General features: G+C 47.4%; 2 protein-coding genes across 6 annotated transcripts in view; one reads left to right on the forward strand and one right to left on the reverse strand.

The window, feature by feature from the left end:
* The window catches only part of LOC144133516 (uncharacterized), a 46712-nt gene that overhangs the window by 12426 nt on the left and 16586 nt on the right, over positions 1-17700 (forward strand). For all 5 annotated transcript variants that reach the window (XR_013315064.1, XR_013315063.1, XR_013315061.1 and 2 more), the window contains exons 9-13: positions 818-896; positions 1915-1991; positions 2745-2783; positions 7393-7656; positions 9117-9197. Coding sequence is in view for 1 of the 5 variants with exons in the window: in XM_077666670.1 (XP_077522796.1) it covers positions 818-896; positions 1915-1991; positions 2745-2783; positions 7393-7656; positions 9117-9197 (540 nt within the window). In the remaining 4 variants the exon portion in view is untranslated. The remainder of the gene's footprint in view (positions 1-817; positions 897-1914; positions 1992-2744; positions 2784-7392; positions 7657-9116; positions 9198-17700) is intronic.
* Positions 15303-17422, reverse strand: LOC144133518 (uncharacterized). The gene has a single exon (XM_077666671.1). It carries the CDS (start codon positions 17306-17308, stop codon positions 15374-15376), a length of 1935 nt encoding a protein of 644 aa, XP_077522797.1. The 5' UTR covers positions 17309-17422; the 3' UTR covers positions 15303-15373.

The raw sequence follows: 17700 nt of genomic DNA on the forward strand, positions 1-17700 counted from the left end.
ACAGAATGGAAATGTTGGCTGCGGAGACGCGCTGAGTTCACTGTGGTGCCAGGTTGAAAAAAAGAGGTGATTTTGTGTGCGGAGTGGCAGTCGAGTGGCCTCGCTGGCGTATAGTGCTCTCGAAACTTGTGTGCATGATTGGCAGAGACAGAGACAGGATTTTTGCCAGCAAGTTGACTTGGAAGGGTTTCAGTGGGGCGAAGAAGGGCAGGTTTCCAGAAACAGGAGAAGAGCTTGCAGACTTCGTGCAACAACAGCGATGATCACCGGCTTGGGACTGTGGAAATTAGGGCTATGCAGTTGGTGAGGCAGAAAGGCCTAGCGCAGACTGCATAGGCCCAAAGCAGGTGGATTTCAAAGCCAGCAGGTGCTCGGTTGTGATCTTGGGAAAAGATATGGATTTTCGCTTTCGAGGTGAAAAGCCATCTGCCAGAAAGGCGATTAAGGCGGTGGTGCCATTTACTTCATCGTGACGTCAGAGCAGTTGCAATAAAGTTGGCTCATTTCAAGTGAAGAAGATTCATTTGTTCATCGAAGCATGAAAATCTGGTGCCCGTTACAGTTGAAGGCGTACTTTTTTTTATGACCATGATAAATGGGTATGTGCTACAATCAGGGGCATGTTAGAATTCAGTAATTATGGTATATCCTTAATGTTGTCCTGTTCTTTGCGTCAAATGTGATGAATGTGTTGTGACAATACGAACTAGCCCAACATTTAACTCTGTTTAAGAGAAGACTGTGCAACTAAGCCGATTGTAAGTGGCTGGCCTAGCATAAGCCTTGTGTGCTCATATTTTTTATTCTGCATTTCAAGGTACCTACACCTGGACAAAGAGGAGCAGGAGCGTCTGAAACAGGCGAGGGAGCTCGAAGAGGAGAAAGCGATGTACTCGGTGAGCTGCTGCTTGGGTCATTCTTGGCCGTGAAGATCCTTGCTGAGGCTCGCTTGGTCATCGACTGACCGTGGTGTCCTTGGTGGTGGGGCTGTCATGTTAGGTTCCGCTAAACCTTCGGGTTCCTGGTGCACTTTGAGTCTAAATTAAATAGACTGAGAAGCGGTGAGCTAGAGGTTGCTGGTTTAATGCCTGGCTTCAGTGGGTGTGGTTTGGTTGGAGTCGATACATAGGCATTTGTAAAGAGAGATTGCTGTCTGTACTTCAAGACACTGATCTGGTTGAAATTAGTCCTGATCCCCTTTTTTATGGCACCCTTCACAGCCAAAGTATAGCTTTGGGACATGAAAACAAAGTTATTCTTTCTTTAATGTTGTTAAACAAGACTTGCTTCCTTATCTCTGAGGCAGAAATTAAGCTTCTGAGTGCTTGCCTTTTGTCGTCTTATCTCACCGTGTCTCTGAGTAAATTGGCTCAATCTTGTCTAGCTTAAGGAGGAATTCCTTGTTTTAGTGGTTCTTATGTGGCCAGTTTTGCATTCAAACAGCGTGCTAGCTTTCTGTTCATTGGTGCAGTGTTTTACAGCTGGTTTTAATTTTACATGCAAGAGCTTTTTGTGAGCAGTTTGGTGCTCATTCTGCGTCCCCGCAGTTTGTTCTTGTCTCGGTGTCTTAGCTTTTTACTGCTTTCTATGCAGAAAAGCATTTCATTTCAGCAGTCTTAGCTTTTTACTGCATTCTATGCAGAAAAGCGTCTCATTTAAGCAGTTTCTGCAGTCTCATTTATGTTTCTTAGCGTATGTGTCTGGTTTGCCAATTGCAAGATTCTGTGAAATTTTCGTTGTCTTTCTTCCTGGACATAATTTTGCCCAAGCCTGAGGTGGTCATCGTGAGAAGTGTGCTTGTCCGAGTCCCTTGTGCATGCGTGCTGTCAGTGTGGCTGGCACTTTGCCAAGACGTACGTATTCTTGTTGCTTTTGGCGACTGCATAACGTCTTGTTCTTTCGTGGGTGCCGCAGGGTCGAAAGTCCAGGAGGGAGAGACGGGCTCTGCGAGAGAAGAAGTTGAAGAACCGTAAAGTCACCAGTCCGCCCAGGTTGGTCGATCGTCACTCTGTGAGATATTGAGGAGATAATTTAGCTGAACGATACTCAGCTTCGTAGAAAAACTTCACGCGTTAAGCGTTCGAGCCCCAGATGAAAGCCAGTGCAAGCACCCCAGCAGTTCGAGAGAACTAATAATAGCAGAGGCATCCACTGAAATGAAGCAAACTTTTTTGATGTTAGTGTGGGAGAGGGGGCTGTCAGTGTGTAATTCTTATAGCATTGGAAAATAATGTTTGGAGCTTTAAAAAAAATATATGCTGGCAGTTCTATAAGTTGCCTAGTGCAGAACAGTGGCCTAATGGTGTCCAACTTTGAGAGGATCAGGAAGTCAGCTTAGTGCTGATTTGTAGATGTGAAATGCCACAGTTTTCTAAGTTTGTTCTAGTAGGAATAATGGTCGTCATTATTATTATTATTATTATGGCTGTAATATCTTTGAACACTGTTCATTACAGACTTTGAACCTAAAAGCATTGCAGAGGAGAGTTTTGCAAAGCAATGAAACTGCAGGTAACAATATGCAGGTACTAGTTGCATTCAGCGCAGGCAGTTTCTGATTATGCACGTTTAACTAATGCTTCTGTGAACTTGTGGGTATCATTAATTGTCACAGAGACCTGCAGACCTCCAAGGAGGCAGTTGCACCCTACTTGAGTCTTGGGAGGCTTGATGTTTACTGGTGTTCAGCGCATTTCATCGAGGTGTATGGTGGATGTTTTTCATATGCATTGGCTCTCTTTCAGCTATGCGGCCAGGGCCAGTCCGACGTACAAGCCATTCAGGTAGGCCACGTTGGAACAACATACTTGACCTGACTGGGTCATTTGAGCTATTCTTATATCCTGTAAGTGGGCCTTATTTGTGTCCTGTGCTTGTCCCTTGTCCAGAGTAGCATCCCTCACACAGCAGCTTCAATGTAGGTGTTTTCTGCTAGCAAGTACTCAACGTTGCAGGTGTTCTTTGCAGATTGTATGATTGCATGGCCTGCTGGAGCATAGTCTTGTTTCAGTGCTGCTCTGTTTGTTGTCCATTGCCTGACTATGTGATGCTACCTCTAGGTGTTTTTCAGTCTGTGGCAAAAGGGGCAGAAGGAATGGATTGAAACAGAATTGTAAGAGGGCGATGGTATAATCCCAACACTAGAATCTTGGGTGTGCATGTCCTTCCTCCCTGTGGGATGGGCGAGATAAAATGTGTTAAAATATCCTGATAGTGCATCAAAAATTGTTGCAGTGTGTGTTGTTAGCAGTGGATGAGAAGTGCAAATATAATGAGTGAAGACGTGGAATTGGAGATGCTCAGGTGGCTCAAAACACATGTAACAAGAATAGATCTGTACAGCTGATTTAATTTAGCAGTTGACAGGCAGCTACTGTCTGACTTCTGTTTTGGTAATTGTGCACTATGTAAAGTACATCTTAAATTTATTCACTAATACCGGAAATGGTTTTGCTGTGATGGAGCTGGTTGTGGAAGCTTGACTGCCATTCCATGCTGCTTGATTTCTAACTGTGGAACACTTACATTTTGTAATGGTAATGGTGTAGTGCGTGCTATGTCCACCAATGAAAGAAGTATAAAATTATCCACCTCAGGTGCAGGAATTATTCAAGGCGAAGATTTAAAAAAAAAAGAAATGGGAAAGATGAACACTTCCTAGAACCGGCAGAGCAGATGCAGTTTTTATTTTACAGCATTTAGAAATCATTTGGGATCTCTTCATTAAGCTGTACTTGAACATTGCTTATCTAAAATGCTTTTTTCTTGCTTGAGCTAGTTATTGCATCATGGATGCAATATGTTTCTCTGCTGGGCAATTAAAGAAATGTGCCCCTTTTGGGAGCTGGTAAACCGCATGTGGCTGCAACAATGTGTAGAATAGATATAACTTCGAGCAGTAAAGACAATGTTCTGTAATGTAGGTAGTTAGTTGCTGCCTCACTAATCTTGCTCGTTTATGCAAACTGAAGTTCTTAAGGCAAAGTTCCTAGCAGATTGTAGTGATTGTTTTTACGAAGCTTGTGAAAGAATTCCCAGTGACACCGTGCAGCTTTTGTAACATATGCAGTTTGTTCAGATGAAACAACATGCGCTACTTGGATTTTTTTTTCTTTTATACTACAGTTGAATCCCGCCACAATGAAATCGGCGGGGCGTACGAAAAATTTCGCTGTCGCGGAATTTCGTTGTCGAGAAATTACAGCCCGAGTCGGCTGATCCCGGGCTGGCGTTGCATACGACTGTTCTTACGTCGCCGCGCACGTGAAAGTGCGTGGCGCGAAACGACTGCACCATGTGTCTGCGCATAGGCGACTTGGTGTAGAGAGAGGAACTCGAGTGAGACACAGCGGGAAGCATCGTGCCTGCATGCTCTGCCGAAGCGCGATTGGTGGCCCCGAGAGGGACCGTTGAAAAAAAGCTGCCAAAGGAGCTTTGAGAGAAGAGGAGGAGGAGAGGCGGCGTTGCGAAAAAAAAAATTATTTCCAGAAGTCCGTAAGCTTTGTCTGCTTGCGTTTTGCTGCCAGCAGCGGTGTCACGCGACTCTCACACTCTGTTATGAGAGCCATCGCAACGTCGTCGTCGTGAGAGCCCAGAAACTTCCTGATAAGATCGAAGGCATCCAACACCTGCGACGAGGTTGCCAAGGCGGATGAATCCTGGGCGGAGTCGTCTTCAGCTTCGGACGGCGGCTCTTCTGGCTCGCGAACACTTTTAATTAGTATGTCCTCATCACTGAGCTCCTCGTAAACAAGCACATCCGCATCAGCGTTGAGGAAATCGTCCAGCTCGATATCGCCGGGGATGTTTCCTGCATCCTGGAGGGATTTCCAGGCCGTACTGATCCCCGGAGTCGACGATGATGGAGCGTCATCCTCCACGGCTGCAGCTGTGCTGGTCGCCTCCTGGTCGACAAACCCGGCGTGCTTGAAGCAGTTGTTGATCAAGGTGGACCGCGTCACGTTCCACGCAGCAGCTATAATCTGCAGAGCCATGAAGAGGTCCACCTTCGTCTCCCTGCCCGTCTCGATATTCAAAAGAATACGCTGAATCAGCCTCTCCCGATAAGCACACTTCACGCTTCTGATAATGCCTTGATCCAGCGGCTGAATGATCGAAGTGCAGTTAGGCGGGAAGAATCTCACCTCAACGCTTGACAACTTGGCGTCGTCGATGCGGTGGGCAGAACAATTGTCCAAGCGCAAACAAACCTTTCGGTTCTGCCTGCTCATGTCGCGGTCAAGTGCCGTAAGCCAGTCCGCAAATATGGCACGGGTCATCCACGACCGCCCGTTAGCGATGTACTTGACGGGAAGGCTTCTGTTTCCCTTGAAGCAGCGCGGTTTAGCACTTTTCCCAATAACTAACGGGGGACGCCTGTCCGACCCATCCATATTCATGCACAGCAGCACTGTCACTCTTTTCTTGCTGTGCTTGCCACCCTGGCAACGCTGCCCTTTAAAATCCAGTGTCCTCGCTGGCAGCATCTCGTAAAAGAGGCCCGTCTCGTCCGCGTTATAAATATCGGACGGCACGTAGCCACTCATGATATCAGCCACGTTGTCCACCACCCATTCTGAGGCGCCGCCAGTGTCCGCGGAACTTGCTTCCCCGCACAAAACTTTCCCGACGACGTTGTGCCTCACTTTGAAGCGATTGAGCCAACCTGTGCTGGCCTTAAAGTCATCCAGGCCTAGCAAACAGGCATAATTGAGGGCCTTCTGCTGAACAATGCTGCCGCTAAGCGGGATGTTCTTGGCTCGCGTTTCGACAAACCAGGTGTAGACAGCCTTATCGAGCTCTTCGTAAGTTGGCTGCGTCACCTTCTTGTGTTGAGCTGAAGTGCCCGACGCAAGTGCCTTGCCGATGTTTTCTTTGCTCTTGAGTATCGTTGATAACGAACTCGGCGCGATGCCAAAATCTGCCGCAATAATCGACTTCTTCTTCCCGCTTTCTGCTTCGGCGATAATACGCGCTTTTTCTTCTAGCGAAAGAAATTTCCGCTTCTTCGCTGGCGGCGACATCCTAGGAATTCAGCAGAGCAGAGACGCGACGAGACCACGCTAAACGGTGCACACACAAAGGAAGAAATGGTGAAGCGGAGTGGGCTTCTTCCTGCACTCTCGCGTTTTCCTTTTTTTTTTTTTCTCCGACAGGACACGAAGCTCCGCCCACCGATGGCTCCGCCCACCGGTCCACACAGACTGCCTGAAACGCGCTCGGTGCCTAGCAGAAGACGCTAGCAGATGGCGTGCACTGGCGCATTTTACACGCGCTTTCGAGGAGCCCCTCTTCGCTTGGAGGCCGCGAACGCTTACCAGCCAACACCGCTAGCAAGTGATCGTGACGCGCTTTCGTGCTTGACAGGAAACCGCGAGCACCATGACAGCGAGCTACATCAATCGAAGAAGCCCAGCAAAGAGCCAATGAGCGGGGCGTGACGTCACTTCAAAAATCACGTGGGCATCTGGAGAAGAAAAAAAAAGCACACGAGGGTGTGCGCGAGGAGGATGTGCGATTGAGTGTGCGTACCCCCCCCCCCCCCCCCCCCCCCCCTCCTCCTCCCAACAGTCTGCGATGCAAAAAAATTAACGGCGGGAACGGGAAAGTCGCTCTTCAGCACTCAACTTCTGAAGAAAGACAAGACGGAGGGGCCACTCACCCGCTAAAATTCGCAAAAAAAATTCGTAGAAGCGAACACGTGCTCGCAAAGTACTTCGTTTTTGAGGAAACATTAATACATTAAGTCCTATGGGGGTTTCACGGGGAATGCAAATTACTTCGTTGTGGCGAAAATTTCGTTGAAGCGGCGTTCGTTGTACCGGGATTCAACTGTACGTACTTTGATGGCGCTCAATGTATACGTGCCTTTTGGATTGAGAATAAGGACTTGGTGCATAGCTGATTGACTGAAACCACAGCACAAAAAGAAGACAAGAAGCGCCCATCCTGTCTTGTGTGTTCTTGTCTTTGTTCTTCTCGCCCCATGGTTGCCATCAGTGTGACTGAGAGTTCAGAGATGCTTTGTCATTCCACAAGTTTGACACTCCATGGTACAAAGAAAGCATTGCAAGTTCTGCTGTCTGTGTTTCATGTTGACTGGCTCTCTCAGCGATAATGCACACTGAAACCGCCCTTGAACCATGTCATCTTGAAGTACAGTTGAATTGATGATTCAAACTCAAGTGGGAATGAAAATTTGTTCAAGTAAGGTGGATACTGATGGCACCAACGTGCCATTTTGGGTTAGGCGGGTTGAAACTAGTGAGAGTCCTGTATATAAGAGATTTCACACAGTCAGATTTTTGTATTTTAAGTGTTTTGGAATATCGAGCATTGTGTGCATGTGAGTGAGATGGCACTTTGAACCTTCTTAAATCATTCCTGGTATAGGGCGCAGTCAAGCTCCCGGTCACGGTCGCGGTCACCGCCGAACATGGGTGAGGTCACCTTCATCACCAGCTTTGGAGGCGACGGATCGGATGAAGATGATGCTGCCACCAAAAAAAGCAACTCTAAGACGGTTGGACCATCGGCGTTGGGGATTGGAACCACCTTGCCAGCTGGGAGCAGGACAACGGCAGCTACGTCCTCTTCTCGAGCCGTCAGCAGTCGCCAAGACGGAGGCTCTAGGCGAAAGTCACGGGACCGGTCTAGGTCAGGATTTGCCTCGTAGGCTGGGTGCATGAGTTGCTTGTTTTATAACCGTGCCTATGCCTGTTCAGGTCTGGCTCGGAGGAGAGGAGAGATGCTAGTCTTAAATGATAATTTAGCAACCTCAGTTGTGTTGAACCACTTTGTATCCTCTTTCGCTTCCCTGCTTTTTCGGCATTTTTTTTGTCTGCTTCAATTAAGTTAATCAGTTGGTAGGTGTGACCTTCCACTTTTCATGGCAAAGGTAGTAGAGCTGTAAATTTTGTCGTGAGCTGTTTGCCATGTAATAACTATATTGTGGTATAATCAATTGTACAGTAGAACCCCAAAAAATAGTAAAAACTCGGATATAGGGAAATGAAACTGCAGTTCCATTTTACCTACCATAGACGACTGTATATTTTTTTTTTAGTTGCAGTAAAGATTTTTTTCAAATAAAATGGCCATAGCAAAGAGGGTCTAACCGTGGCGACGTGCCGCCCGTGGAATGATGACAACGCGGCACGCGCGAGGCCGGTACTCGGAGGTAAATGCTTTCCAAAAAAAAAAAAAAGGCGTTTTTTTTTTTTAGATAGCTTCACCACTATGCTCGGAAGCTCTGAAGAGAAGCCAACTTCTTAACGTCCGACCGTGAGACAAAGCGCGCGGTGCGCATGCAAAAAAAAAAAAAGTAAAGCAGGCTATGAACGCGGAAAGAAGGGGGCATGGGTCACTGAAAAAGGAAGGACAGTAAAAATGCAGTCAAGGGAAGAAAAGGGCGAACATTTGCAGCAGGGCAGTGTAAAGCACAAGGAAGCAAAGGTAAGAAACGGAGGCGCAGTGGCACTGCGTGAGCAGTACCGCCGCACCTCAGCAGTGTCACGTTTATAACTGTTGCCTCTTAAACGACTCTGAGGCTGCGGAAAATGGTGCCGTGTTCGCGCTAAACATTTGTTTTCACATGAAATAAAACGCATCATATTCATAGCCGCATTGTATTTGTGCAAATGCGGTACCTACTTAAGGACAAACAAAATTGAAAACATGATAACATGAAATGTGATAACTGAAAATAATAGTTACCACATAAAAGGGCATTGATTAGGTTGGGGTGACCTAAAAGAATGAAAAATAATAAGCCCCTGCCTGCACCACATAAAGGGACAAAAATTATTGTGGGACTATAAAAATGAAAAATAGTGATCCTATAAGAGCAGGATGGAAGGCATTTGCGAGTGTTTCTTTCATAAACCAGCACTTTGTTTAGTAAGTAGTCATTGAGTTAACAGAGAACCATGCCATCGCCAGCAACTGGCACAGTAAAGATTTTTGCTGGTCCGAGTCACTTTACTATAGAAGGGTTCTACTGTATTGCCTAGCTGGCCCAGGTAGTAGTGACATCAGATTTTCCCAGGAACAGTCACTTCGGGATGATGACTGTTGCTGCAACGAGGTGTTCAGAAAGAATCTTTTTCCTGCTTCAGGTCGAGGGACCGACACCGTGGCTCATCTCACGGATCAGGCTGGGTGGGACGGTCATCGCGGAAACGTTCATCAAGTTCAAGGTATTTAGGGTTACACAATTTCAAGCAGCCTGTTTTAATGCAATGGCATTTAGGTTGCCTCACAAAAAAAAAAAAAAATTCCAGCTTCCTGTCATGAAATTCCCTGATTGGTCGAGAGGGGTAACATTACCATTTACAGTAACTGAGGGGTAATTCAGACTCCAATAATTCGGACTTGTAGGATATTTCGGACCTCGATGAGGCACCGTCAGTCACCCCACAGAGCGCATACATATTCGCGACGGACATTTCAAACTTCAAAAGTCCAAAAGTTTAACTTTTTGGACTAATTTCTGTTGCCTGCGGGCCAAAATCGGCCATTTTATCGGCTCTTCGGCGGCGCAAAAGGTGCCACCTTGGATTGAGGTGGATTTACGCTGCAGTTGGATCGGCTTGACATTAGGGGTGTGCGAATATCGAAATTTTCGAATACGAATATGAGGAAAAAATGGCTTCGAATAACGAATCGAATATCTGGTCAGCACAAAAAATAAATTCAGGAAAGATAAACAAGCAAAAATTGTTGCTCATATTTTTTTCAAAATAGTGTATGGCCTTTGCAACTGAAATAAACAAAACTAGACTGCCTGAGCACCATATAAAAAAAAAACGTGCACATAAATGTATACTACTTAATTGAACTGCAGACCAATACCCAACCTGTATTGTGGTCAGGCTAAATGCAATCCATAACATGACAAGACTAGAAACAAAAATAACATGATGGCTAGTAAAACTTCATTAATTCGGAGTTCAAAGAACCGACAGAAATGCCCAGGTTATTTCAAGGTCGATTTATAAAATGCCCCGCGGTTCCGAAAAAAAAAATACCGAAAATGCAGTAGTCATATGAGGCGGCTCTATCGTGCAAACACCTGTAATCCCGTGACGAGCACAGAGTTTCAGTGTGCTGGGAGACATCGCGAACTTGAGCGAGATGGGAACGCGCATTGGCATCAGAATGGGGAGACTGCTTCTAAAAAAGGAAAAAGAATGACAAGCGACGTGTCAGTCAGCGTCTGAAAGTGGCATGGTGCTCAGATTGGACTACTGGCAAATGCGCGGGCCGACAGTTGCCATTGCAACAGGCGAGTGGCCAAGCTCAGAAACCAAAACTGCACGGCCAGGTTATTTTTTTGACCTAGTGACAGGGGCCCTCCGAACATTGTCATGCCTGCCGTTAGGCCCACTTAAGAGGTGCATGGGTTACAGTGCACCATGCAATACGCGGGAATTTTGCAGGATCGCTTGCCCTGTTATGACACCTCGACTCGCCCCTTTGGGAGCCTCATGCAAAATTCCGCAAGTAGGCTTTCTCCATAACTAGTTGACCAAAATAAGATGGCGGTGGTCACGCTCAGAGTTAAGGTGACAGAACGAATGCCATGGGTGTGGACATTAATTAGATAACATATTATGGAAGGATAAAAATATAAACGAGCTTTCGCGTTGCGATTGTTAGAAGCGGGTCGTCCCCCATGTTGTTCGCAGCACGTGTGGTATGTGGGAAAGCCCACTTGCGGAATTGCGCACAAGGTCAAGCCTAGCGGCATCGGAATGCGATCGGTTCACGCGATAAACGATGGAGAAGAAAGAGAACAGGGCCTTTTGTATTGTTTTCCTGGAACTTTAATCTTTATGTTCAGATAATTTGCCCAGATATTGCGCTTTTGCAACAATCATATTTACGAAAGTCGACGCGGTATACGATCGCTGCCGAATACAAGAATTTTTGAATATTCGGAAATTCACGAATATCGTTCTCGAATACGAATATTAACCGAATATGAAACATATTTGATTCGTATTCGAAATTTCGGATATTTGCGCACCCCTACTTGACATACTTTCGGTACCTCATTTTTGCCAGTAGAGGTACCTGCGATCTCTGACACTTCGAGGTGGCGTCGGATTGTCATCGTCGTCAACTTGCTTTTGTTACCGATGTTGTCGCGGGAAGTTATTGCTTGTCCCATAGGTTGAAAATTGGCTTTTTGGGGGAAGGAAATTGTGCAGTAGTGATCTCACATCCCGGCGGACACCTGAACCGCCCATTAAGAGAAGGGATAAAGCAGGGACTGAGAGAAGAAAGGAAGAAGGAGGTGCCGTAGTAAAGGGCTCTGGAATAATTTCGGCCACATGGGGATCTTTAACGTGCACTGACATCGCACAGCACAAGGGCGCCTTAGTGTTTCACCTGCATCGAAACGCGGCCACCGCGGTCGGGTTCGAACCCGGGTACTCCGGATCAGTAGCTGAGCGCCCCAATCACTGAGCCACTGCGGCGGGTTTCATACGTTTGCCATTCGCTGTTTCATCACTTGGGTTTCTCTCACAGTGTCGACCAAGTGGCACTCAGTCTTCACGAAGTTACATCCGCTCGCCGTTTTGTGATTGCGTCCGGCGGTTCCACCGCTTTGTATGAAAAGTGACTTGTCTTTGCGTGTGTTTGACGAGCGGTGTGGTGCACGCTCGGGTTGTGGACAACATGGCCCCGCCGGTGCTGCCGGGTTAGCCGGGTTCGTCAAAGAAGCGTGGGAAGTATTCAACTAAATGCCATGGCCTTGCTGTCTAGCGTGTACAGTGAAAGCACAAATATGGCGCAAATACAGGCGCAAATCGTCGCCAGTAAAAGAAATTTGTCGCAAGGTAAAATCAGGGACATTTTAAGCCGATTTCATATCAATAAAGCGATTTTTTGTACTTCACAGATTTTTCGGACTGTGATTATTCGGACCATTTTTCGGGTCCCTTTGAGTCCGAAAAATCTGTCGGCGACTGTACAGTCAAACCTTATTACAATGAACCACGGGGTGCGCGAAAAATTTTGTTGAAGCAGAAATTTTGTTGAGGCCGAAACAGCCCAAAAACAGTCAGGTTGGACAACATAGTCCCAAAACATTATCAGGATCATTGACAGCGTGCTCTGTGAGATGCCGAAGTCCGCTGCAACATCTCTCCTTTTCCTGCCTCCGGATGCCGCGCTGATAATTCGTGCCTTCTCTTCAAGAGAAAGGAACTTCCGCTTCCTAAACAAAGTCGCCATGCTCGTGTCGATTGCAGCGCAAAAGCACGAGTGAAAAAAACTAGCGCAAACGCACTACTGCTGTTGCCAGGCTGCTGCATCCTTTGGCGACGGATTGGTTGCTGCTCTGGCTTCGAAGAAAACAGGAGCTTGCACTCTCGCCTAGTCGCAAGTCAGCCAGCCCGATTGTCACCACCACTACGCAATGGCGGTCTTCATGTGCGTTTGAATGAGTGGATCGATTGGTTTCAGTGAAAGTTTAGTGAAACAAAGCAGCGTGGGCCTATGGAAGTACACAGATGGGCGGCGATATGCTTGTTTTATTGTAAGAGAGATACATTTTAAACCCAGCTTCGCGTAGCAAATTTCGTTGAAGAGGAAACATGCCCCAAACATGATTCGTTGTGAAGAGAAATTTGTTCCATTACTTTCTATGGGGAGCTGACGAAGAATTGGAAATATTTAGTTGAAGCGACGTTTGTTGTAGCGGGATTCAAATGCACAGTTGAACCCCAAAATAACGAAAGCCCTCAAGAACGAAATTCTCATGGTAACGGAAAAATTCTGGCGCCCCCGCCGAACTTCCAGAGTTCAATGCATTTGCCCCCTCTCAGCAGCGAAAAGTTCTTAAAAGCAGTCCCGCATTAACGAAAGTTCGAGGTAGTGATATGCAACATTTTTTCGGCACATCAGCCAGTTGGGAACAGAGAAGTGGCAAAACTGCAGCAGCACACTCATCCAAAAAGTCGGCGCCATTCATTTCTAACAACAAGCATCGGTGCGGCCATTGCTGTTTACATTCTGTCGGTTCAGTAATCATGATGATAGCAACTAGTTTTTTTTTTTTTTTTTTGTTCACGAAAAGTGGTTTTTTTGCTAGCCCATCTGTTGCAACTATGCACGCACGTGACGACACCGCCGGCCAACTCGCGAAGCATCTAGGCAGAACGAAGAACCCTTCTTTTTCTTTTCGCTACCACGCCTCGTGCACGTTGACAATGCTATCTCACCGTTCACCTCGGACATGCCGAATTCGCCCGTGACTCGCTTGTGTCCAGTGTTTTTTTCGCCTGTCGGAAATATGCCGCCTCCTGTTAAAAAGCGCAAGTTTTTGACGCTGCAGGAAAAGTCGGCGATCATCGCCAAAGCTGCGAAAGGCAGAAAGAAGTCGGACATTGCGGAGGAATTCAGTATCTCGTGCAGCTCACTTTCTGCGATTCTGAAATCGAAGAACACCGTCATGGTGGCACTTCAGAGCGGTGCGTGCGCGCAGAACAAGACAGTGGCAACGCCGGTCTACGAAAACGTCTACAAAGCCGTATACCAGTGGATCCTCAACAAGAGAGAGCGATTAAGATGCCTTTGTCTAAAGCCTTCTGCAGCAGAAAGCGATTGACTTCGCGTGCATTCTGGGGCACAACAATTTTAAGGCGAGCATTTGATGGCTAAGCCGATTTAAAGCACGGCACGGCATCGTCGCCAAGGTGTTGTCGGGGGAATCTGCGAGCGTTGACGCTGAAGCAGCAGCATCGTCCTGAAAGCATAATGGATGAATACGAGCCCTCCGAAATTTATAATGCGGATGAAATTGACTTTTTTTATGAAATGTTGCCATCGAAAAAGCTTGACCTGAAGGGACAAAAATGCCATGGCTGCAAGCTGAGCAGGAAGCGGGTGACCATTCTTTTGCGCTCAAAGATGGACGGATCCGACAAGTTTCCCCTCCTCGTGATCGGCCAAAGCAAGACGCCACAGCCACGGTAATTTAAAGGTAACTGAATGCTTCCGGTCGAGTACACTAGTAACCAGAAAGCTTGGATGATGCGCGCAATATTCTCCTGCTGGCTGGAAGCCTTTGATGCAGATATGCGCAAGCAGGGCAGATCCGTCTGCCTTTTTTTGGATAACTGCAGTGCCCACCACATCGAAGACATTGTCCTGACGAGCGTCCACTTGATTTTTTTTCCTCCGAACCGCACATCCGTTATTCATCCTCTTGACAAAGAGGTTATTAAGAGTGTCATGTCTGCGTACCAGGGAAGACTCATCCGACGGATGTTAAACATAGAAATGAAATGACCGACGGAAATTGATCTTTTCATGGCGCTGGAGATGCTTGCTGCAGTGTAGATTACTACTTCGGCCACCCTTGTCCAGAACTGCTTCAGGCACGCCAGTTTCGGGGCTGGTCAGCATGCCTTGGCAGAACCGGAAGCGAGTGTTCCTGCAAGCAGTGACGATCTGCAGCCACTAAGCAAAGCATGAGACGCGCTTCGCAGTTTCGACACAATGGTGCCAGACGCTGTTGAACTGGATGACTTTTTGTGTGCGGACGCCGACTTGATTGTGCACGAGGAATTCAGTGACGACGCCATTATCGACAGTGTGTGCAAATATTATCCGGACTTTCCTCGGCGACCACGATGACGACGAAGCTATGCATAGCTTATCAAGTTGCGAAGCCAGAGTCGTGAAGCTCCTGCACAGGAATGTGAAGCAGAGCAAAATAAGCAACTTTTTTCATTAAATTTTGGTTCTTGAAAGTAATGAGTTACCTTATTTGTCCATTTTCGCGACGGCGAAATTCTCGCGAGAACGAAAAAGTTTTTCTTCCTGGGCGGTTTTGTTATTGCGGGGTTCGACTGTAATATCACAACCTGCCCACTGTGTCAAGTGGCAACCTGCCCGCCGGATTGTGAACTAATTGCCCACCATGGCAGGTGGCAGTTCAGTTAATTTACTGATGCTTCGAGAAAGGTCACATGACCTTGTGACAGGAATAGTTACATAGCTAGAAAAGTAAAGAATGATGTGTTGGGAGCAGTTTTTTGATATGTTAATTATTACTCATTTTACAGCATTATGAATTTCAGTATACAAAGTGTGTGCGTCAGGTGGAAGTAAACTAATCAAAATAATTAAATTTTGAACCCAAAAACAAAAAATCTGCTCTCAACACTTCACAGAGCATACATTCAGCTTCCTATTGCAAAAAGAATTTCGGCTCTACATGTTTCGGGTGCAAAGATATCGAAGCCGCAAAACTGCTAGTAGTCAACAAATTAAGTTTTGAGAAAAGTGCAAAAAACAAACAGAGAACAATTTAACCAATATTTACAAGTGCAACACACATATTTACAACACAGAATGGCTAGAAGCCCCCAGGGATGTAGTCCCTTTGCTTTCCATTGTCCAAGTGCCGCTTCTTGAAAGCACCTTGGACATTTTCAGCCGCAGCATGTTTCCGGGCAGACTTGTGTTCCCGACGCTCATCTTTTTCCATCATCCTTTTACTGGCTTTTGCACTAGTATTGAGACCAAGTTCTCTCAAAATTATTTTAGATGTTCTCTCGCTGCCTGCATTGAAGCGCATTACTGCCTCGGCCACGGCAGCTTGTACAGTGTACAAAGATGCGTGGCGCTCCTTGGGTGCCAGGGCCCATATCAGAGAGTGCAGACTCTCGTTGCTATTCTGCGTCTTGCCCCTGTGGCAGCGCTCAAGGAGCTTCCTTTCTGATAACCGCTCGTAAATGGGAAGCAATGCCTTGCACACATGAGGTGGAAGGTTGTGGCGGTGCTTTGGTGCAGGCTCCCCTCGCGATGCCGCCGCATTGTGCTGGCACCAGGAGTTTGGCCCTGATGGGCACAAACTGTGATCTGACGTCTCATCATTAGAGGTAATATGACGGTATGTCGCCATCACAGCTTTGTGCATTGAGTCCACGTCCCCTTTATGAGACTTGAGTGCCCAAGCATAATAGGAGCTCAACTTGGTGATCATGCTTCCGGTTAGTTTACCCTTGCCTCCAAGGTTTTCTGTCCCTTTCTGCTTGGCAATCAAATTTCGCAGGGCTGTCCCCATGCGCTTCTTGACGTGATTTATGCAGTCCTCCTTTTCCACTTTGACGTAGCCATATACATCTGCTTCTTGCAGTGCAAGGAAAGCACGGCTCTCGCCATCTGACAGCATAGTGGTGTAGCGAAGGCCATTCTTTTTGAGAGACCTCTCGAAAAGTATAAGGGCTGCTTCGACCTCCATTTCCCCCGCTTTTTTTTCTGTGTTTTTTTGGCAGAGGTGGTCAGCCCTCCAGGCTTGGTAGGATGGCTCATCAGGTTTCGGGCCTCGTTCGCAGCCGGCACAAAAATTGCAGAGCACAACATAGTCGAGCACAAGTCCGGTGAACAGTTCTATGACTGTGCCCACACCTATGTGAGATGTGTGGCCCCGTGTCATCCATGTGCCGTCATAAGAAACAGCGATGTTGCCGGGGTTTCCGAACCGCAATTCGCTGTAAAGCTCCCGAACCGATCGCGCACAGTCAGCGGTCATTTCTTGGGCTGCTCGAGTTGCAGCGGGCGTCAACTTTTTTTTTATGTAATCTTGCCATGTTTTCGTATGAAGGCCGCGATGAGAAATATTCATTGTTGAAAAAATATCGTTCAGGGCCGTTTGCTGGTTTCCAGTGCTCTGCATTGCATGGGCAGCAAGCACATTCACTACGAAGGGGTTCACCTTCCTATCGGCACAGGCCCGCAGTGGGCTCCAAGAAGAGGAAGTGTCCCCGCAGTTCACGCACTTGAGAACAAGTTTAACGGCGAGCCCATATTCCCGCTCACCTTTTTCGACGCTAATATCACCGCCGCACGTACTGCACTTAGCGAGCCTTAGCAGATCGTTTAGCGACGCCAGGCTAACGATCGTGAAGCACGCCTCATCAAGCGGACGGTCCGCCGCGCTGCTGTCATCGCGAAAACAGTCCGACTTCCGCTTCGTTGCTGGAGTTGACGCGAGTTCTCCGAGTTTTTTCTTGGTTCTGATGACGTCTCGCTGCACATCTGAGGGCCGCAGCATCACAGTATCGTGGCGTATGCGGCCGCTGGCAGTAGCTGTCTCTCGGGCCGAGGAACGCGGTAGGCCTACTTCGACCTCGGTACTGTCGTCGACTCGATCGTTCGGCGCATAACTTCCGTCGTTCTCAGCACAGACAGCTGGAGCAGGGGGTCTCTTGAGGTTATTAATCAAGGACTTCTTCCTCTTCTTGCCGAACTTCTGCCGCGAATGAAACTTGCGCGCTGATCCAGGCATCGCAGTGCGTTCTCGCCTCGGCTCGATACAAAGAAAGCGGCGCGTCTCCCCGCGGCTTGGCCGCGCAGAGCAGACGATGCCAGCCAGCTCCACCAATCGGAAGGCGACCTGCTGTCACGTGCGCCCAGGCAGCCAATAGGCTCGCGAAAGGCACCTTTTCTTTTTTGTTATTTGCTAGGCAACCAATGGACGAAAGGAAGCAGCAGTGGCGGGAAATTGAAGATGAAAGACGGCTCTTTCAAACGAGACCAAGATGGCTGCGGTGCCGCGCATGAAACGAGAGCTATGCGGCGCGGAACACAGCTGTTTCGGAGCCGATTTCAGCGCAAATTCGGGCGACGTAGATTATGTAAATTTATATTATGACTAAAATACTGATCTTAGAGGTGAAA

This window comes from Amblyomma americanum, chromosome 5 (assembly GCF_052857255.1).
Source record: "Amblyomma americanum isolate KBUSLIRL-KWMA chromosome 5, ASM5285725v1, whole genome shotgun sequence".
NCBI classification, from domain to species: domain Eukaryota; kingdom Metazoa; phylum Arthropoda; class Arachnida; order Ixodida; family Ixodidae; genus Amblyomma; species Amblyomma americanum.

What these genes read in the sequence shown, in the direction of transcription:
- LOC144133518 (XM_077666671.1), bottom strand. Translation starts at nt 17,308, where the DNA reads ATGCCTGGATCAGCGCGCAAGTTTCATTCGCGGCAGAAGTTCGGCAAG.